This window comes from Erithacus rubecula, assembly GCF_903797595.1.
Source record: "Erithacus rubecula genome assembly, chromosome: 5".
Classification (NCBI taxonomy): Eukaryota; Metazoa; Chordata; class Aves; order Passeriformes; family Muscicapidae; genus Erithacus; species Erithacus rubecula.
This window is the reverse complement of record NC_136687.1, coordinates 26,056,728-26,079,017: the sequence shown is the minus strand read 5'-3', so window position 1 is coordinate 26,079,017 and position 22,290 is coordinate 26,056,728. Positions and strand designations below refer to the sequence as shown.

General features: G+C 39.3%; 1 protein-coding gene across 2 annotated transcripts; it reads left to right on the top strand.

Moving 5' to 3' along the window:
• The first annotated feature begins 3,710 nt into the window (after window positions 1–3,710).
• Window positions 3,711–20,648, top strand: LONRF1 (LON peptidase N-terminal domain and ring finger 1). Of its 2 annotated transcripts, XM_079305352.1 has the most exons (12): window positions 3,773–4,445; window positions 10,430–10,548; window positions 12,293–12,415; window positions 13,010–13,156; window positions 13,662–13,899; window positions 13,985–14,075; window positions 14,945–15,059; window positions 15,604–15,725; window positions 16,975–17,133; window positions 17,242–17,404; window positions 17,750–17,902; window positions 19,398–20,648. In XM_079305352.1, the coding sequence occupies exons 1-12, from the start codon at window positions 3,848–3,850 to the stop codon at window positions 19,554–19,556; spliced, it is 2,187 nt and encodes a 728-aa protein (XP_079161478.1). In that variant the 5' UTR covers window positions 3,773–3,847; the 3' UTR covers window positions 19,557–20,648. The 2 variants fall into 2 exon arrangements, with proteins under 2 accessions (XP_079161479.1, XP_079161478.1); XM_079305353.1 differs by lacking the exon at window positions 12,293–12,415 and having other exon boundaries at window positions 3,711–4,445.
• The last annotated feature ends 1,642 nt before the right edge of the window (window positions 20,649–22,290 follow it).

Below are 22,290 nucleotides of genomic sequence, written 5' to 3'. Positions count from 1 at the left end.
ACTTGACTGTTTGTTAATTAGCAGTTTATTTAGACAGCTAAAAACTGGTTTTGTGCTGCAGAATTCACTGCATTTAACACGTTTCATAAAAATGCTAGAATTCTTGCCTTTGCCAAAAGAAAAAATCTAAAATAAATTTTGTTCATTTAAAATTCTTCTCTTTTTGGAAAGACTAGTCTCTGGGATGAACTCTAGCACCTTCAGCTGCTCCTTGTAGGACTTTTGCTCCTGACCCTTCACCAGCTCTGTTGTTCTTCTCTGGATTTGCTCCAGCACCTCAACATCCTTGGAGTGAGGGGCCCAGAACTGGACACAGGACTTGAGGTGTGGCCACAGCAGTACTGAGTACAGGACAGTCACTGCCCTGGTCCTGATGGCCACACTATTGCTGACAGTCTAGCTCTCTTCAGGTCACCATAACTAACTTTTGAGACCAAGCTGCAAATGAAGCTTTTTGAGCACTCCTACCTAAAAAAAAATTATTGAAAACCAACTTCTGCCCACCACTGCATTGCACAAACAAGTATTAGTGTCTGTTGTAGTGATGCTGAAGATTTTTCCATTTAAAAATCACTCTGCCAAAACTCTCACTAAAGCTTCAGAAGTCTACTAAACACAATGAAAAAATGAAACAAAACAAATCATAGTTGGTTCTGAGCATTTTTTCTTAATCACGGCTGAAGGAATTCAAATATTATCAGTTAAGGTCTTCAAAAGCAATTCAAGAATTTTAAACATGGCTTGATATTTCTTTTTGGTTGGGTTTTTATTTCCCCTAGAAGAAATTATATTTAAGTATTTCTTGGTAGAACAAATAGTTTTCAGGAATATTCTGCTTTTCTTTAAGTATGATTCTTATTTGCCAAATCTGATCTTTCTCCAATTCATTTCATTTTGCCTTTGCTACATGTATCCTCGCAAAAAGTTACAACAGCTGAGTAACAAGCATCTACCTTCAAAGAAAAAGAGGAGAAACAGCCAGAAAGCCATTGTTCCTCTTAGAATACAATTAGATTCTTTGGGTTAACTACTTTTTCTTGGGGTATATGCCACAGGCCTAAAAATGGGGCCCATAAAAAATGGGGCTTGGCTCCAGATTTCCAGTGTGTAGGTATTAATCTTTAGGTCCACTGCCTGTTCCCTTAGCCTGGGTTGGTCTCTCTTGCTTACCTTGTTTATACTACTGTTGATTTCTGAAGACCCTGAATCAGAATCATTGTGCTTAATTTACGTAAAGTTTTACTGTTATCTCGTGTCTAATTGGGTTGCACTTACTACTCATATAAGGAATTGAGTGGAAAAAAATTAATCAATTCCTTAAAATGTGTAAGAAAGGAATTACTTCTACTTCATTCTACTGAAGGCACAGTGCTGTGCAGGTACCTTTCTGAATGAGAACAAGCAACTTCCATAACCAGCAGTACAATACTGCTCTACAGCAGGAAGGAAAAGGACAGTCCCTGAAGTCTTTCTTAGAATGGTCCACATGAACTGTGCAATGGCAAGGATTTGTTGTTTTAAAATATCAATCATCTGACCCTATGAGCAGGAGGGGAAAAAAAGTATTTTTGAGTGTGCTATTTTAATGGAGTGGTGGTAGAGCTCTGTGTTATCTAATCTTGAAAATGTCTTTTTTTCCTCTCTTACATAACTATCACATCCTGATAGTAACACAGTGAAAAACTTGAAATTTGAGGGGTTTTTCCTTGTTTAGTTAAATATGCCAAAGGTGGAATAATACACCAAACCTAAGGCTCAAACAAGCAACGGTAGTTCAAAGACATTAAAATGTCAACACTGGGTAATATCAAGGTCTAACTAGGTCCAGTATCATTTCCAACAGGGATAAATAATAACATCTAGAGAATAAGGATGAGGTGAATATATAGTCTAGCTTTCTTGTAAATAATCTCCCAGATACCAGATATTTCTACAACTGGTGGGAGCAATAGAAAATGTCAGGCTCCCTACCCATCTATTCATCCATCCTACTCCAAATCCCTTGTTTCACTGTTCCAGTTTTGAAGAGAAAGATGATGGGAAAAGCCTCCACTCTTCTGCTCCAAGACACTAATGCTGGCAAAGCCATGAGTATCTTGTTCCTTTACACTGGAGATTATGTAAAATAGCTGCTTGCATTGATTGCACTCATGATTGCTTGAATCACCAAATGTATGAACTTCTATAGGAATTATTGGAAATGGCAATGGTGGAAACAGGTTTTCATTTCTATTGTTTTAAATTGTTCCATCAAAGGACTGCCTTACTACCCTAATTTAAATCGCACAAGCCCTTGGGTTTTTTCCTCTTTTATTTTTCTTCTGTATTTCCATGAGATATCTAATCTGAAAAGCAAAATAAACTACTGTTCTCTTTAACAGTACTTCTTTTAGAGTTTTACTTTTGTCCAAATTGGCCAAGTCCAATACTTTGTGAGGGGTCAACTCACGCTTGACATGTCCACACCAGAATACATAATCCATTAAAACCATTCATAATAATTCAAAGCAATTTACAACATGCCACCACAACTCAAGTCCAAACTACAGGCATCTATTTTACTTTGATCCTGAAAGTAAATTAAAATTCAATTCAGAATGAATTTTTTAATTAATTACTGTAAAAGACTATTGTTCCAACCCATGTTTAAAATATACCCATGGTTTCCTCATGTTTCAATTACTGTAACAGCTCTTTTCTTTGCCTTTAGGAACTTGAAAGACACTGTATAGGCTGAAGCTTAGAGTAGCTGAGGTCAGACAAAACACCTGGATGTAAATCTGGTTATTTCCAATCATGCCATCGTTGCCTACAGCTCTCGTAACAACTTTTAGCATCACCCTCCAGCCTGCCATACACAGAATATGGCTGAAGACAAATATAGCTTTGCTCCCTTCATAAGGACATATATTCATTTTCCTGATGTGCAAGCTTTGCTTGGAAGGTTTTAAAGGTACTGTTATATTTATCTGAAACGTCTGGATTTATGACAGCCTTCTAATGTTTTCTAAAAAAAAAAAAAAAAAAGGGCACTGTAACAATTATAAACACACAGCACTTATGCAAGAGGCTTCAAGCTTTCATTAGCGGCTGGCATACACCTGGAAAGCCGGAGCATTTCCCCACTGTGAGTCTTTGGGCAGAGATGAGTGTGCCCGCGGAGCCGCCGGTGCCGCACGCGGGCGGCTGCGAGCGCACGGCGGGAGCGCGGCGAGCGCGTCCGCCCGTCCTGCCAGGGCTGGGACACTCGGCAGGACGGGGGGGACAAAGAGCTTTTCCCTACCCTTGCAACTTTTATCTTATCGTGTCCTCAATTAAAAGACTAACACAGAAGGAAGAGGGGCCGGCCCAAGAGGAGTGCGAGTGGCAGCCGCAGGGAGGGCAGCGGGCACCCGCCGGGTGATGCCTGCGGAGCCGCGGCACTACAGAGCCCCGTTCCCCGTTCCTGGAGAGCCCTCTCCCGCCCCGACGGCTCTGTCCCTCTATCCCTGCCGCCCACAGCCCTGCTAGCGCCCGACCCTCACCACGGCAGCCGCTCCCAGGAGTCAGCCCGGAGCCCGTAGGGCTGTCCCTCTTCCCCTGCCAGCCACGCCCGGCCCTGCCGGGGCGCCGTCCCCGGCCGGTGCCGGGCGGGCTGCGGGGGGTTCCGGGCTCCGCCGCCCCGGCGTTCCCGGACGGGCCCGCCCCAGCCCCTCACGTGACCCCGCGCCGTTGGCGGCGCGCGCGTGGAGCGGTGTTTTGTAACCTCCCCCCGCCTCCTCCCGCCCCCCGCCCGCGCCCAGCCCGGAGCCCGTCCCGGCGGCCGGAGCGGGAGCGCCACACCCCCTCCGCCGCAGCCGCGCAGCCGATGGCAGCGTCCTCTCACGCCGCCACCGTGGGCTCGGAGCTGCCGCCGGAGCCGGGCGGCAGCGGCGGCCCTGGCGAGAGGGCGGACGAACAGCGGGAGCTGCTGCTGGCGCGGCTGGTGCCCGCGAACCGCTTGAAGGAAGCGGTGGGCGCGTCCCTGGCGTCGCTGTGCCTCGGCCCCCTCGGCGGAGCCCAGCGCCTCGGGACCCTCGTGGACTGCCTGGTGCTGAACTACCGCCTGCGGCAGGGGCCGGGCCGGGGCCGGGAGCGCGGGGCCGAGGGGCCGCTGCGCTGCTGCGGCTGCGGGAGGTTCCTGGGCGAGCCGGTGACCGTCCCGTGCGGGCACACCTACTGCCGCCGCTGCCTCCGCAGGGAGCTGCGGGCCCGCTGCCGCCGCTGCCGGGACTGGCTGCTGCCGGCGGGGGGCACCAGCACGGCCGCGGCCCCGCTGCGCACCAGCGTTGTCCTCAACCGGCTGGCCGAGAAGTGGTTCCCGGGCGAGTGCGAGAGGGCGAGGGCCGGGACTCGACTGGAGGAGCTGCTGGCCCAGGGCCGCTTCCGAGAGGCGCTGGGCGCCGTCAACCAGGCTCTGCGACCAGGTAAGGCTGGGGCAGCGCTCCCTTCCTCCGCCCGCCGGAGCCGCCCGCGTCCCAGCGGGACCGGCACGGGCTATTAGCCGGGGCGGCAGGCTCGGGACGGCGGGGGTGTGCTGGGCTAGGTGGCTGTGCCCCTATCGCGCCCCTTAGTGCGGGACCGTCAGCGATCGACACGGGCCGGTGAAGAGCGTCTGAAGTTTTCTCGAGTTTGAAGGGATTCGAGGAACCTCTCCGCTGGGAGAGCGGAGTGGAGGGGACGTGCAGCTGCCCGGCCCGTGGTTGTGCGCCCAGCCTGGTGGTGGGGTACACCTGCCTCTGCTCGCTCGGGCGCTGTGGGGCAGCGCCCCACATGGGCTCCGTCGTGCCTCCCCCCGCACGCTTCTGTCGGACTTGTTTACAGAGCAGTCTGCGGGCTCCGCTCCGTTTTGTGTTTGGTAATCGCTGCGCGCGGGCAAAGAGAAATTCCGCTGGTGTATTTAACCTTGTTTCCTGAGAGAGAGAGACCTATTTTCAGTCGTAAGTGTCACCAAGACAATTCCCAGCAGGCCGGGCCCAGTTGCATAAGCAGACAGGCACGGAGGGGGACAGGTTGTGTAATGGCAGTGACATCATAGGTGGGTGTGGTTGGAGTTTTATATAGTGTAGAAGAGGGTGCGAAGAGGGGAGGTAGAGGCACGCTTTTAGCCTGTCCTGCATCCGTCGCGATGTATGTGTTTGGCTGGTACCATGGACTCCTAAGATACTCAGTATTTCAAAGTTTACTCTTTGTAGAGAGAGAGTCAGATTTGTGTGGTGGATACACCTAGATGGATCCAGCAAGAGATTCCTTTGTTGTTTTAATTTGGGTTTTAACACCTGGTGACATGGGACGTTCTGTTATGAATTATACCAGGAATTTTTTTCTGTTCAATGATTTAGAAATTAATATGTTTACAGATTGAGTGTACTACGTTTATACAGTTGTCTACAATAGAGGAAAAAAACCAAACCAAACGCTTGCATAAGTCTAATCCTTCCGATCTGTTCTGGGGACATACATTAGGTCTAGTTCCAGAATAAACTGTTCTCAACGTAGGTGGGATTAAGTTGAAGATCTATTTTATATGCTTTTTGGCAACCTAATTTTAAGGGGTTCAGTTTTGCTATCAATTCTACTTTATTTACCAGGGTGTTTCCAAAGTGTAGGATACAGGATGGATTTTAAATCTTGAAACTATGAGAAGCAGACTTCTTCCTGAAGTACAGCATGGACTCATACAGGTCACAAAGAAATCTCAGTAGTTTCCAGGGAAAACCTGATAAATCCAGTACTCATCACATATGTTTACAGGGTTCCTGTTTCATGTTCAAGATTGCTTTGAAAAAATAAAACAGTGAATTAATTGCACAATTTTTGTTAATCTTTCTTTTGTGGATTTAGGAATATTATTTAGGTATTTATGGGGAAAGAATTTTTATTCTTTTTTATGTGAATCTACATCCTTCATTTTGATTTCAAAATGGGCTTAAAATTTGAGTATACTTACCAGCTGTGATGCTTATTCAAAATTTTATTATTTTAATTCAGTACATATGTTAGAATTAAGTATTAGAAGCTCAGTTTAAAGTCCATTTTACAGTTATTTCCTGTGTCTCCAATCCTGAGAATTATCAACATACCACATATTCCAGAAAAGAGACTGGAGAGCTTTGTGAGTCAGAGTGTAGACGTATATTAAGTGTGAATTTAGAGCTGTGGATTCACAACTACAAATTAAAGGTAATTCCAGGCCAATAGATAAATTAATAGCTGCTGGTATACTTTCCATCTTCCTTCAGACCATGAATTTTGAAGACACTTAGAGATGGAAAAGATGTAGCATAAAAAAATGTATTAATGTTTAAAATCATTCATGTTCTGTTTCAGCATTTCCTTACTGTTGCTTCATCTCTTTTTAATGCACATAGTTAAAAAGTTGCCATAAACATAAATCTGATGCCCTAAATAAGGCATTGATGCTAACCCTCTACTCAAATGGCATATTTTCATAACTTTCTTCAATTTCTGAAACATTTGAACGAGTTTGGGCAAAGATGACTTTAAAAAGACCATAAGGAATGTTAACATTCATTTAGTTAGTATATTCCTTGCAGAGTTAAAATTAAATAGCTTAGCTAAAAGAGGTCTCTTGAATTAAAATCCAAGCACAGCTTGCCTTTAATCAAGTGTCCTGAAACACACCACCGATGGGGTGAGTTTGGTCTGAATCTCATTCATTCCTGCTGGAGTGGACCTCAGGAGATTTATTGAGCAATCAGTCTCCTGTTTAAGCAGAGCAAATACTGTGATCAGACCAGTTTGCTTAAGGTTTTCTACAGCTGGATCATGAAAACCTACAGGCTGACAATTCCACAGCCTCTCTGGGCAACCTGCTCAAAGGTTAATTATCCTCATAGTGAGACATCTTTCCCTTAGTTCAAGTCTTAACTGCCATTGCTTTGTTTTATAACCATTGTCTCTTGTTTTTTCACTGTGTACTTCAGTAGAGTCTTCTAGGTAACCCACTTTTGGATTCTGAAGAGCTGTTTTGTTCTCCCTATATGCCTTCAGGAATTATTTTCTGCTAAACAAGCCCAGTTCTTTTGGCACATAAGGGTTGTGTGTTCTAACTCTTATTGGGGTGGCCCTCTAGTACAGTGTTAATAAATACTGTGTCCTAAAGTATTTCTGCATAGTGTTTTTGATGTGAATGTCTTTTATTTTGAAGAATTTGCTATATTAAGGGCCATATAAAAAGACTCAGGTGAGAGGTGGTCCGTTTATTGGTGTGTTTATACTTACAGTAAGAGGAGATGCTTTGGAAGTAATATAAAACTCAAGAATGTATGTTGAATGTGGTTTTGTGTGTACACCTTTGTATACTTTCCTATTAATGTAATAATAACAACTGATACACACAGCTCTATGCTGCAACTACTTGGTGTGTTTTTTTGTTAAAATCATTTGGGATGCTAGAAATGAGTGATTTCTGAATTTACAATATATTTGGGCACTGAAATTGAAAGTTCAAGAACTCATTGTTTCTGCTCTCTTTGATCCAAAGATTCAAAATTAGCTTGCATCCTCTCTTTAGCTGAAAAACATTAAAATATATGCTGAAACATTGCAAAATTGTTTTTTCATTGTAACAAAGCCAAGAAATTAAATTGTGGTTAAATAATTGGATGCATAAATTTAGATAGAAACAGAGAATTGTTTAGGTTGGAAAAAAACCTCTCAGATCATTAAGTCCAAGTGTTAAAACAGTAGCCTGAGTCTATCACTAGATCATGTCCCTAAGTGCCCTATCTACATATCTTTTAAATCTTTCCAGGGATGGTGTCTCCACTGCTGTGGGCAGCCTTCTCATGCTTGACAACCCTTCAGTAAAAAATATTCCCTGACACCCATGTCAACCTCCCTTGACACCATTTCCTCTCATTATGTTGCTTGTTACCTGGGAGAAGAGACAGCCAACCTCTGCCTGTTTACACTCTCTTTTCAAGTGGTTGTAAAGGTCTCACCTGAGACTAGACTCCAGGCCAAACTCCATCTTTCTTCATCAGACTTGTGCTCCAGAGCCTTCACCAGCTCCACTGCCCTTCTTTGGACTCACTCCAGCACCTCTTTGTCCTCCTTGTTGTGAGGGGCCCAGACCTGGACACAGGATTCAAGGCGTGTCCTCACCAGTGCTGGGGAGATGATCCCTGTCCTGGTCCTGCTAGCCACACTAATCCTTGTACAGGCCAGAATGTCTTTGTCTTTCTTGTCCAGCTGGGCACACACTGGCTCATGTTCAGCTGCTGTCAGCCAGCTTTCTCAGATCTTTTGCCACTGAGCAGCTTTCCAGACACTTTTACCCCAGCCTGTAGCACTGCATGGAGTTATTGTGACCAAGGTGCAGGACCTGTGACTTGGCCTTACTGAACCTCATACCAATAGCCTTGGCCCATCAATCCAGCCTGTCCAGATCCCCCTGCAGTGGCTTCCTGCCCTCCAGCAGATTAACACTCCTACCCAACTTGTGTCATTTGTGAACTTTTGGTGCACTTGGTGCCCTTTTCCAGATTGTGGATGAAGATATTAAAAGGACTAGCCCCAATACTAAGCCTTGAGGTACACTACTAGTAATCATCTACCTTCAGTCTTCTGAATATTCAGACTCCGTTTGTCATATCTATTGATCAGTTAGTGACAATGTTTGTATGTTCAGCAGCACGTTTGGGATCTCAGCTAAATTCTTTATTTTATACTAGTTCAGTTGGAATCATGCATTTCTCTTGGAAAAAAAAGTGAATAAAATGTCAACCTGCTGTGGACTTGAACTCACATTTTTATCTTCAGACTACCCATAATTTTCCCCCTAGGAAAATTTCCTCAGGTCATTTTTTTTCCACTTGAAAGTCTGAAATAGATGAGGTTCCTCTGATTCTGTGTGAATAGGCAGCTTATCAGAGAACAAAGACCTGCACTTACTGCTGCCTCTGAACAAAGGAGTTAGCTTTGCTACTAACTCTGTTGGACACCAAAGAATCAAATGCAACATGAAGCTATCTGAGGAGTTTAATCTGAGCTCTCACCTTGCTAGGCTATAGCGGTCACAGAAAACAACCACAGGAAATCAGGCTTCAGAGTTGTTCTGCTTGCAGAATTAGTGTTTTATACAGACAAAGAGAGTTTCCTAGACTTCGGCTAAAACAAACGTTTTATTATGTCGAATGTGAAAATGAAACAAACCTGCTTTGGCAATATTTATGTTTGAAGGGAAACTGTCAACTTCAAAGAAAGAGACATCAGGAGGACACTCTAGTTTCAGCTAAATGAATTAATTTCTGATTTTTCTTAACCCTTTCTTTTCCATTAAGATCTTTTTACATGTAGCATTGGGAGTTTAAATACGAAGCAATGTGTTGCCATCTATATAAACATTGGTCAGTATGCCTTCTAACTGAAGAATAGGCTAATGTTGGAAATTTATGAGAATTTATACTAGACATTTAAAATAAATTGAGAATATTAAATAGCCTCCAAGAAAGCCTTTTTTTGAAACAAACTTAAAGAACTATTTGATTTTAGTATTGTTTACAGTAGACCAACCTTTGACTAGTTTATCTCATTCAGTGAAAACCAGATCTATTTTTAAGAACAGTTAAGATCAAAACAATGTTCTGGCATTTTTTCCAAGCAGCAACTGCAATTAATTGTGTTACAAAACTGTAGTTTTAGTGGCAAGGAGATGAGTATCTTTCCTATTTAGAGGTTGCTGTACTGAGAGTGCAAAATGCTGTATGTTGGACATGGGAACTTGTCCTTACTGAACACGCTTTGCTTTTTTCCCACTCCAGAAGTTCCACCACTACAACTCCTTTCAACAGGGCTGCCAGCTGGTGCTAAAGGCTTTTCTGTAATTTCTGGTTTTATCACATAGTGATAAAGCCTGGTTCTGGTACCTTGGAGACAGATGCCATTGTGAAAGTGGCATCTCCAGCCATAGTCAGAAGGGTCGGGCACTATAAAAACAAAATGCAGTCTGCAGAAAAAACTTGGGTATTTGAAAGCAAACTTTCTAATACCTAGATTTTTAATACAAGTGTGGTGAATTCCCAGGTTTCTGTGGTTTTGCTCTCATATACTGTAAAGATAGTTTACTTAGTCCTCAATTTTTGTTGTCCCAGCAGGACTGAGCAGTGCTTTGTGAGCCTCTGTGTTCAGTATTTGAAAATACATTTTCTTATTGCTGCAAGATACATTAAGATCCAAAATTTGTTCCTTAGCTTATAAGACATGAACTGGGAATTGCTGCTGCTTTTGTTACCCAAACACTAGGCAGTGAGGGAGAAGGTACTCTGGTAATTTTGGAAGTATTGTACAAAAAATTGTAATTATGGCATATCACTGTGAAAGCAAATGTAATTACAAATTACAAAATTCTGATTTTTAAAAGATTTTACCTAATTTCTATCTGCAGATTCCAGTGACTTGATGCTAAGAATTTACAGAGCTGAGTCATATGTTGGCCTCCGAGAATATAAAACAGCCATAGAAGATCTAAATTTTGTTATTTCTAAAATGCCAAATTGGCCAGAGGTAAGTTGGTACGAACTCAGCATTTTTCAACACTGTTTTTTTAGAATTAATAAATTCCAAATTATACTTGCCTCAATTTAAAAACCTAAGTCAGCTGCTTTAAATGTTGTCTCTTAAGCTATGCAAAATGCTGAAAGTCATCTTTAAAATAGTTGACTCATATGAGACAGGCTCCTGATCAGTATGGCAGGTTAGGGCTGGCTGACAAATACACTAAGAGTTGAAATAGTTCATGGTGATGTAACCTGTAACAGCTGGGGTTTGGGGCTTGTTTTGTTTAGTTGTTAATTTTTGTTAACAGAGGGACACTTTGCTGTTTTATCTTGGAAAGTTTATCTTCTAAAAGCCCAAATAAACTCAGCAGGAACTAAGTTTTGCAAATAGTACAAGCAGCTGGGGAGTCTGTGGTCTTCAGAATGCATGTTGTCACACTGTCTAAACTCTGAACCCAGCAGGAGCAGCAAGGTTGTGCCACACAAGGGGAGATAACTGCAGTTGTCTTGGTTTCCCCTGTGTTCAGCAGTTCCATGGCTACTGCAAATTCATAAAGCCTCCTGCTTTTCACCTCCCAGTGTTGGTGGTACTGTCTACTTTTTTCTGTATGTTTGGAAAGAAGTGTCACTTCACTTAACTGAGCTTGGTGTGATGGATGGATTCCTGTAACAATCCTTACCTCTGTAGGAAAATAAACTGTAAAAGAGGACTAGCAAACTTCCATACTTGAGAATTTGTCTTAAAGGAAAATGCTCAAACCCATCAAAGAGGATGCATGTCCTCATCTGACAGTCCTGTTGAACAGATGTTACTGTTCATACTGTCAGTCATTCTGAAGAAACTGCATTCTGGGGTTTGGTACAGTCTTTTTTGGGTTTTTTTGGTTGGTTGATTGGTTGGGGGTTTGTTTGTTTGTTTGTTTTGTTGTTTTGTTATTTTAAGTTTAGTTTCTGGCCTATTACCCAAATTCCTATATGTGAATAGGTATTGCTGTTTTAACTTTTTTTTGGTAACTGTTGGTTTTATCTAACTTTAACTATTTCTATTACTGTCAATGCAATTTTGAAAGTTAAGTTCTTATTCCAATGTCATCTACTTCTGAGTAAGTTCAGCAAAATCCAGTAGTCTTTCCTCCCTCTTTTTTTTCTTTCAAGGAAAACAATGCACAATTTTTTTTTTGTCCTAGCTGGTGTCCAGTGTTCAAGCATAGAATATAGTTGGAAGAAGCAATTAATTCTGAGAGTGCATTGCTTTGTTTTAACAGCATAGGTTGAGATGCATGTAATAGATGAACAGTTGTGTGGATTGTTTTATTTGTATTCACTCTTCTGAAGGCTGGAACCATAAGGCTTTTAATAAAAGAGAGTGCAAAAAAAGTATCCTGTAAGTTGTTATGTGAGGTAATGTAACAATTTGCATTTCATGTCCCTCTTCTTCTTCTCCAAAGAAGAGGGAAATTAAGGGCTATGAATTCAGCACTAGTGAGGTTTTTTTACCCTTTATATAAGACAAAATAGTTAACTGGAAGAAGACTCACACCAGCCTGTCCCATGACTCTTTTCAAACACGGTAGTGGATGTGTGTTAGACAAGGGACATGGATCACACACACTGTGCACAGTTCCAATGTGTTAAAGCTACATTCTTTCTGTCATGGCAGGTTCTAATTCTAACATTGTTGCAATGCTGCAAGATCGATACTGCAGTTCTCCCTATTCGCTACAAATGTCTTTGTGGTACCTGTTTTTCAGGTCTACTTCCAGAAAGGAAAAGTGCTGCAAGACTCTGGCTTTGTTGGTGATGCCTTACAACTGTTTTTACAGTGCTTAGCTCTTGATGAGGACTTTCTTCCAGCCAAGCTAGAAGTAGAAAAGGTAGTTTTATTTATGATATTGGAGTCCCATCTCTGACTTGATTTCTTTGTGAAATTCCCATTATGATAGACTTTGAGCATCTAAAATCTTCATCACATATAGTAAATGTTCAGATGGCAGATTCCTTTTAAGATACTTCTTAAATCATACTGTGTTGAAGAGTTAGTCCCAATGTGTACATTTTAGATACATATTGAAAAATGCATGTGGATTTAAAGTTACTAAACAAATATGCAGAGAACTTGGAGGCAGGCAACATGTGAAATTTTCCAAGTTGAAACCCTCTGTGCCCATACCATGACAGTTTTTTCTATGATTATAAAAATTTACATTGAAAAGCTGCACAATACTGAATTGATAGTGTCTAGCTCTGTTTGACTTGTAGTAGAAAAGATTTCTAGGTAAATTTCATTTTAGCAATGTAGGTATGTAGGTTTCTGTTTGTTCTCAACTCTGTCTTCACAGTTACTGCTTGAATAAAGATCTGTTCCTGAGGATAACTTCATGTAGATTACCTTCTTAGTTCCTGATATGTAAATGTATAAAAAAGGTATGTCTGGATTATTTTTCATTCATTTCACTGTTCTTTTCTAGATATTGTGTGATGTTTTGTCACCAGAGAAGTTAGGTGAGAGTCTGAAGGAATCTGCTTGGAATTCACCCCATATTAGAAATAAACCTTTTATACTTGGTTCTGAAGTGACTGCATCTTACAGCAATTTACAGCTTTGTCCTCTGCAGGTAATAAAAACTCTACAGTAACTTTTGTTTTTGACTGTTGTGTATACATCAGATGTACTGATACCTTGATTTGTCACACTTTCCAGCATAAATACTGATTTTATGTAATTGGCTAAATTGGGGGGAGCATGGTTTGGGAGTAATTTATTTTCATTTGTAGTGTTAAGACTACTCATTCTCGTTCACTAGAATACGGTGTTAGAAGGTACTGGAGTTTCATATTAGGGACTTCAAAATAACGAGAAATACAAATATCCTCTTTTTTTTTCTTTTTGAAGCAGATAAAATACAATTTTTGTTTTGTTTGAAGTGGGTGAAGATTTTTAAATTGTTAATGCTAAGCAAATTTGTGTACTGTCTTGACTTTGAAATTTTTCTAGTTAACTGATGGGTACCCACTAACTGTAGGTATCAGTTTGGCTTATATATCTTTGCAAAGTCATGTCTCACATACTTAGATTTGTGTTACTCTTAGATTACAGTTTGGTTCATCTTACTGTTACAGAGTTTAGGAGGATCAGATGTACTGGAGCCTGTGAGTGGAGGCTTAAATCGTGCACAGTCTGCCCATGCTCTTAACTCAACAAAAGACCTTGCCAAGGAAGATGGCTTAAAGAGAGTGTCTTCTGAACCCCTTCTCTCTGGCCAAGGAAAAGGTGCTTTGTTAAAAAGAAAGCTTTCCTTTTCAGAACAGGATACAGTTGTATGTGAAGATGGAAGAAACAAACACAAAAAGCAAGGAGGTAAACACTCACTTATTATGAAATTTAAAATATTTACTGCCTTGTGCCTTTGGTTGAATAAGTATTTTGTCCTGCTTCTCCTTAGAAAATACAAAAAGGGACATGACACTGGCTTGTGGAACAATCCCAGGGGATTTGATTGATGTATCAGATTTTGAGTGCTCTCTATGTATGAGGTAAGATTTTGTTCTTGATTTGGTATTTGTTACAGATGCTTGGGTGCATATCTGTTATATGTACAAACTGAGGTACTTGTAAATTGTTAAGAATTCTGATATCAGTCAATAATTTGCAGCTTTTCTCTATCCCTGCACTTAAATATGTATTTAAATGTCACTTGCTACAATGCTGTATACTGTAGGACTATTTTAATCAAGTTGCCCTCTTAGTTAAACTTGGCAGTGTTAACTGGTAACCATCAAAGGACAGGATCCTTTGTGATTAAATGTTAGGGGTTCTTCAGTCAATAAAACTTATTTTGGCTTAGATGCTTAGATGCTTATTATTTGGCTTAATGCTTAGAAACATAGCCTGTGAACCTTGTATTTGTCTAGGAGGCATAGATGCTTCAGCATGCTAATCTACTTAAATGTGGCTGATGTTGTATTTGAAAACTCTTACTGAATAATCTTGATTTTCAGAATAAGTACCATAAAACAAATGGTGTATACTAAATTATACATACTTATGTTATTAGTATGTAATACTGCTTTTAAGACAACCCAGTTTCTCAAAGAATCACTTAATTTCGTGTATTCTGAATCTCTGTGTAGGCAAACCAAAATCTTTGTATATTAGGGTAAATGTTCAGTTACCTAGGGTTTTGGAATATGTCTAGCTCCATCAGAAAACAAAACTGTGAGTGTTGCAGTAAATGGAAACAAACTGCAGTATAGAGGAAAAAAGTAGAATAAGGACACTTGGGATTAATTGTTTCTACTTTGTTTAGTATAACTAGTCTGAAAAATTCAAGAGATTAATCACTGACATTTTTAGAAAAACACACACTGGCCATGACATCTAACTTCTGATAATTTTGTTTCAGGCTATTCTTTGAGCCCGTAACAACCCCTTGTGGACATACTTTTTGCAAAGGTTGTTTGGAACGGTGTTTAGATCATGCTCCACAGTGTCCACTCTGTAAGGAAAGCTTGAAAGAGGTATTGTTTCTCTGCAAAGCTCACTAATATAAATGCTGTATAATTTTAAAGGCTGTTTCACTTTGAACCCAACTATTTGGGTTTGTTTGGGCTATGGATTACTGCTAGAATGGAAAAGGGTCTCAGGGTCTTAGAGGTTTTATGTTTCTGTGACCATTTACTTCAGTGGTGTAATTCAATCCTTCATATTTGTAAACTTTGGTAACTATTCAGTTAAACCCCTCTGTGATTTCTATACACTTTTCTTATTGGTATTTCTTATTGGTATTGGTATATCCTGGGAAATCAGTTCTGTCTCTGGTAAGCATAAAAATACAAACTGAGTTAGACATTCAAATTATCAGACACGAAGAATTTACACAGAGAATCTAATTTTCAAATATTAGAGTATCATTACGTTTTAATTAATGAAACATAAAAGCTTCAGAGCTGTGTGTTTTCGTGAGTTTGTCACATTTCATAGATCATATTTTTATAAAAAAGCTGAACTTTCTCTAGCCTTTTGTTAAGATACATGAAAAGAATTTTTCTTAATTATTTACAGTACCTTGCAAGCAGAAAATACAGTATCACAGAACTGCTGGAGGAATTAATAATGAAATATTTGTCTGATGAGTTATTTGAGAGAAAAAGAATTCATGCTGAAGAAACTGCAGAACACTCCAAGTAAGCTTCCTGTCTTGAAAAAACTTGAGAATTTAGTGTAGAAATAAGAAATATTTTAAGAAATATTTTATTATTTTTATAGTCATTAATTGTGATTTATTATGGGTACAAGAAGGAGTATGAAGTTTGTCCAGGTCCCTGGATTACAGATAAATGATATCTGTAGTCCTTCCCTTGTCACTCCATCATAGAAGGTCACTAGGTTGGTCAGGCCAGGTTGGATGAGGCTCTGAGTAACCTGATGTAGTGGAAGGTGTCCCTGCCCACAGCAGAAGGGTTGGAACTAGATGATCTTCAAGGTTCTTCCAACCTAGGCTGTTCTATGGTTCTGTGAAACTTTTCCCTTCAATTCCTCCTTCTGCATGCACTGTCAGAGAGCTTTGTTTTAGTTTTGCTGCTGTTAGTGAAATTGTCTTCAATTGACTGCAGAGTCCAGAGACTTGAATTTCTTGCAAAGCGATTCATGATAGACATTGATCACATACAGATAAATGTGGTCAAAAAAAATTGTTGGGATTTTTTGTAAAAGTGTTATTCTCAGATAGTTCTTCAAATGCATAGAGCATCATGTATTGTAGATATGAATACTGGAAACTACAGCTCATGCAACTTATTTAATAGAATCCATCCAGTAGAGTTACATTTTATGGTCTGAAAGGCATTAAAATTAAATACCTAGTGATGTTTTAATGATAATTTGATTGTATCTACTATCAACTATACATACTTGATAAAATAGGATGAAAAAAATAATTTGTTTTTCAGTTACGCCTGCTGAGGCAAGGTGCAGATTATACACTGGGTTGCATCCTGTGATCTGGAGTCTCTCCTTGAAAATAGTCTAAATGGTGACCTAGCTGCTGTGTAGTTACTACTACATTCTTTTACTTATGTGAAAACTCTGTCTTTGAGGGTTTAATTGCTTTTATAGCACAAACTAAAGCAAAGTGAAAAAGTAGCTGACACCCCAATCCCCAAAACAGAGCCCTTCATTCACTCACTACCTAGATAAAAGTGAGTCCTCTGTCTAGTATGTGTGCAAATCAGTGCATAGGTATTTAGCCACTGTTACCAGTATGTGGGTTTATTATTCAACGAAGTTTTTACAATATATTCTGACTTTGAAAAAGAGTCCTTTATTATCTTAAACATAGCAGACATTCTGAAAAAAATGTATTGTCTTGGCCTAGCTCAATGTTTAGATTTTGAAGGCATATATATATATATATATATTTATGTTCTCTTGAAGCTTGACCAAGAATGTTCCAATGTTTGTTTGCACTATGGCATATCCTACTGTGCCTTGCCCTCTACACGTGTTTGAGCCAAGATATCGACTTATGATTCGCAGGAGTATGGAAACTGGAACTAAACAGTTTGGGATGTGCATAAGTGATTCTCAAAATGGGTATGTTAACATCCTAATTCTAAGCTTCCATCTCTTTTGTAATTTTTAATTATAAAAAGCATATTTTCAGAAGTGTATCATTGCATTACTGACAAGATCTCTTTTTAGTTTTGCAGATTATGGTTGCATGCTGCAAATTAGGAACGTTCATTTTCTACCTGATGGGCGCTCTGTTGTTGATACAATTGGTGGAAAGAGATTTAGAGTTCTACGGAGAGGGATGAAAGATGGTTATTGCACTGCAGACATTGAATATTTGGAAGATATTAAGGTATCCAGAATGCTTTCTAAGTACTTGGTAGTATTAATATATCAAGATTTTTGCTTGATTTATTCTTGAAAGGTCTCTTTCAAATTTTTAGGTCCCTAAAAGCTAGCTTAATTTTTTTATTAAACTATTAGTATAGAACAAATAAGAAAACAACTGTTCTTGTTTCAACAGTTGTTAAAAGTTGTAACGATATTTCTTTACCATTCAGTCATTAGCAGTCAAGGTTACAGGGAACACAAGAAATGTATCTATGTATAGTTGAAATTGAGTGTTTTTTATTTTAGTTTAAACCCCTTAATTTTTTTTATCACTAATCATAACTCTTTCATTACTTTCCTCCTACAGGTTGCTGATGAAGAAGAACTAAAGAAATTGAGAGAGCTTCACAATTTCGTTTACAATCAGGCCTGCAGTTGGTTCCAAAACTTAAGAAACAAATTTCGCACTCAAATTCTTCAGCACTTCGGACCAATGCCTGACAGGGAGGAAAATATACAGGTGAGGCATACTTAATATTCATTATTAGATGTTTATTTCTAAAAATAAAAACCCTATTGCCAACTGCTAAGTGTTAAAGAAAAACTCACATTTTTCTCCTGCTTCAAAGACAATAAGGCTTGCACCTTGTTTCTCTTGCAATGAGCAACAAAAAGCAATTCTGTCACTGGTCAGCAATTTCTCTAGGAAAGGATGACATGCTGAGGTGGAAAAATAACTAGTAAATGAAAACATTTTAAGTTCAAGTAACATTTAAACTGTTAGTTTGTGTTAGAATTCAAAGGGGAAAAGCTCTGTTTTCTCCCTGGGAAAGTAAAGAAACTGAATCTGCCATGTACAGGCAGTTACATTTGGCAAAGGAAATCACAAATAACACTTTCCTCCTTTCTGGCTAATGCCATAAACTGCTGCAGCTGCTAGCATTTGACAAATGTTTCTTAAACTAGCTGCAGCATTCTCTTTTGATGGTTATTAAAAAAAAATAATGAGGTAGTGGAGGCTGTAGAAAAGTAACATTTAAAAACGTGTAAGATTTGGTTTTCAAAGTGGAGTTTTATGTGAATTGGGATCTTAGGGAAGCTTGTCCCTCACCCATCTGCTACATGCTTCTGTGAAACTATATTAACCTGTCTTGGGGGACTGTAGATGCTGTAGAGGCCAGTGCATAAAGTCAGATGTGATTCTAGAACAATTTAATAAAAATAGATTTAAAACAGCATACTAGGAAAGAGGAATCCGTGTGCAAAACCAGAATAATTAGCAGTGTAGGAATACTGTGGATATGTACCTGAGATTTATAATAGAACACAAATGTGTCAGCTGTGTGGTAACAGCTGCAAGTGAGGAAATGTGATTCTGGAGTGTACCACTACCAGTAATAATTTTGCAAATCATTTGAGGTACTTAATATTCTCTGCAGTGGTAGGACCTCTACTGAGAAGTATTAAGTTCAGTTCAAGGTCTGACATCTAATGGTTGCTGTTGGTAATTAATACAGGAAAAAGTTAGAGTTTTAACTGCTTAGAAGAAACTTACTAAATAGTCCTGCTCTGTCTGGAAGGTAATGAGAAGGGAAGTGGAATTGAGACATGACAGAGAATTCCATCTAATAAAGGTAATTATAATGAAAACATTAGGCTTCAAGAATATTCAAGTCTTAAGAACAGCATGACTAGTATTAGATTTAATTATTATCAAGGAGGTTTGTCATTGGGTGACTGTCCTGTGCTTAGCCATCTTTTCCCAAGGAACTTAGGAACTTGCTATGTTGTCTTTAAAAAATTGCTTTATAAAGCTTAGTTTAAGTGTTCTTTGTTTGACTTCTCAGTTGAAGAGATCTTTTCAGAACTCTTCTAATCTCATGGATCTGGAATTCTCTAGTTAGTATCAAACTTTAAAGTAGTCTTGGTCATTGATGACTTTGTCTTTTGATGTCTTCATGGTAGTGAACTATACAACATTGGTTATTGGTAACCAACTTATGTTTTATTTCTAGGCAATGCCCAATGGTCCTGCTTGGTGTTGGTGGCTTCTAGCTGTTCTCCCTGTAGACCCCAGATACCAGCTGTCAGTTCTCTCCATGATGTCTTTAAAAGACCGTCTGATAAAGATCCAACATATACTCACCTATTTTTCTAGGGACCAGTCCAAGTGACTAACCGCCTGGGTCTTCCTGAAAAGTTACTCTGTTCTGGTTGTAGTAGCAGCTGGAATTTTTGCTGCCTTTGCACATCTAGCACTGGTTTGAGAAGTGTAGTGGAACTGTTTTTTCTCTCCACCCTCCTGGCTTCCTGAACCACATGGTTCATTGGATGCACACTTTCTTCAACTATGAGAGAAGACCACTGAGAATTACACAGTCAATCCAGCTAGATATGTTTTTCATGTTATCTACATTAAAATTTGCACTATGTAGAAAAGAACTTTTTGAGACTTGATCATTTTGGCAATTGACTTTTTTTAAGCTGTGGAAGTGCAGGACTTAAGACTGACAGTCCAAGTTTACAACATTGAGGAGGTAATAAAGGTTTTGCAAATGTTTGCCTCAAACAACTGTTTTTTTGCTGTTTGCACAAATATTTGAAATATAGTATTGAATGTCACAGTTGGATATTACTACTCTTGTTTAACTATCTTGACCATGAATATGGCACAGATTTTTTAAAGCTATCTTGTAAATGTATGCATCACGAAACTGGTGACATGAACTGTATGCTGAACTGAGAGCCAACTTTAAGGAACAAATGCAGAAAAAAAAAGGTACTTCTGTCTAAAAATACTTAAACTGTGAATATGGTTTACATACCTAGGCCTGTACATTTTAAAGAGGAAACTGAAATCTAAATAGTAGTACCAGTTACATTTCTACTGGGCTTTTCAGGCTGTTCTTCCAGAGCACACACTTAGTTTGTAGAGCTTAGAAGAAGAGATCTTAGAGTGTGCGTGCGTGTGTCTATCAGGGATTTTGCTTCCAGGATTCAAAAGCTTAAAGTTTTATTTGAACTTTTTAAGTTGGTGCAAATGTGAGTTCTATGCCTTATTCATATAAATAGTAGAGCACACTGCAGTGGCAAGGTTAGCATCATGCTGCCAATAGGTACTTTTTGTAATTAAAGGTTTGCATATTTGTGAATATGTCTGATACTGGCTTTCTTGTATGTAAATCATTTGTAAAATATTTCTTAAATCTTGCTTTTGCTAATATATTTAATTTTCAATAAAAGCTAAAAGTTTGTAATATTTTTAACTTTGTCAGAAACTTAAAATCACTTTCCTTTTCCATATGCTTCTATTCTGGGATCTTAAGTAAATCCAGAAGCTGCTGTTTAACCTACATTAAGATTGTGAGCACTTCATGACATAACTGGTATGTTCATAATCTGATTATAGTACCTGTCTCAGACTGATTATTGGTCAGATAAGTTTTTTTCCTAGTGTCCTGCTTTTCTTTCTACTTTGTTTAAATGAGGTATGAATCTGCATTTTGCAAAACTTAAAAGTTGTAGGAATCTTTTGTCCTTGCAGAGCAGTGAGGTATTTCACTGACTTGCTAGTCAGATACTCTGGCCTTGTTCTCTTCTGGAGTTCAAGGCTGGAGATATTACAGGCAGCCTGAAATCTGCTGGATCATCTTGCAATATCAATCTCTATCTAAGCTAAGTTCCCCCTTTAGGGTATGACTAAAGTCCTGAGTGAATATTTTGGAAGCTTTATTTGCAAAATAAAAGAAGAAAGGGGATCATCTATTTTTACACTTCCATATGCTATAACCCTAGAAAAATAATCTTTGTATCACTATGATCTTCATTAGATCTTCATTAGGTGGCAGGATTTTTTTCCTTAACAGTGAAACATCCCTGTAGCCAGGTTTGAAATACCCAAATAAACTAGTGTTAATTATTATTTTTTTTTTTTAGTTCTTTCCAAGAACTTGAGTTTGAAACGGATTATTCCTTAATCTGGTGAAAGATGTGTCTTTTAAGTGTCTTTATAAACTCCCATGACTTCTTAATATAGTAACAATGCAAGTGCCAATTGGGTTGCACTGCCCTGTGCATAAAGGAGTTTTACTTCTGGAATTGTATAAACCATGTAAGGAAAAGCTTTATTGAAGACAAACAACAACAGTATAAAAAGCAAATTTACTGTGTTTAACAAATGATGCATTAAGTCTAATTATAAGTACCACTCTTCAGTAACCATTCCACAGACGTGATTATTATAGGTGCTCTTGGGAACAATAGAAAATTGAGACTGGAGATGAAAGATTTTTAAGAGGTTTCTCAAATTGGATTTTTTTTAAAGTGAGTATTTTGTGTACCAGATTGTGTCATTTTGTGCAGTTACAGTGGGGCAGAACAACACTCGAATGTTTGCAAAGCCCTTTCAGTAAATAGGTTGGAAAGAGTACCATGCTGTACTTCGTACATAGTATTTTGAATTTGGGGAGTACTTTGTTACAGTTACTTTTTAAATTTTCTTCCCCTCCCCATCACACAGCATCACACATCTTTAGCTATCAAACAATAAAACAAGCTGGCTAAGGACAAAGTTTGATCATCTTATTATAGAAAGGTTCAAAATCAATGTCATTAAAGTTGAATGGAATGCAAGTGATCTAGACTGAGCAAAAGGGAAAAGAGGAAAGCTTACTTCCTATGTAGGCAAGGTATAACACCATTAATGATCAGTCTTACCTGATGATGAGCAACAGTCAACAAAAGAGTCAACCTCTCATTTTCTGTCAGAGTTAAGGGAGACCCCTTCGCTGGGCAGTGTTCCTGGATCAGCCTGCGAGGGCTGCCCTAAATTATTGTTGGGGCATCTTATTCATGAGATTGTGCCTTCTTTGTACAGTCATAAGATTTACAAGTTGATGTAGAAATGTT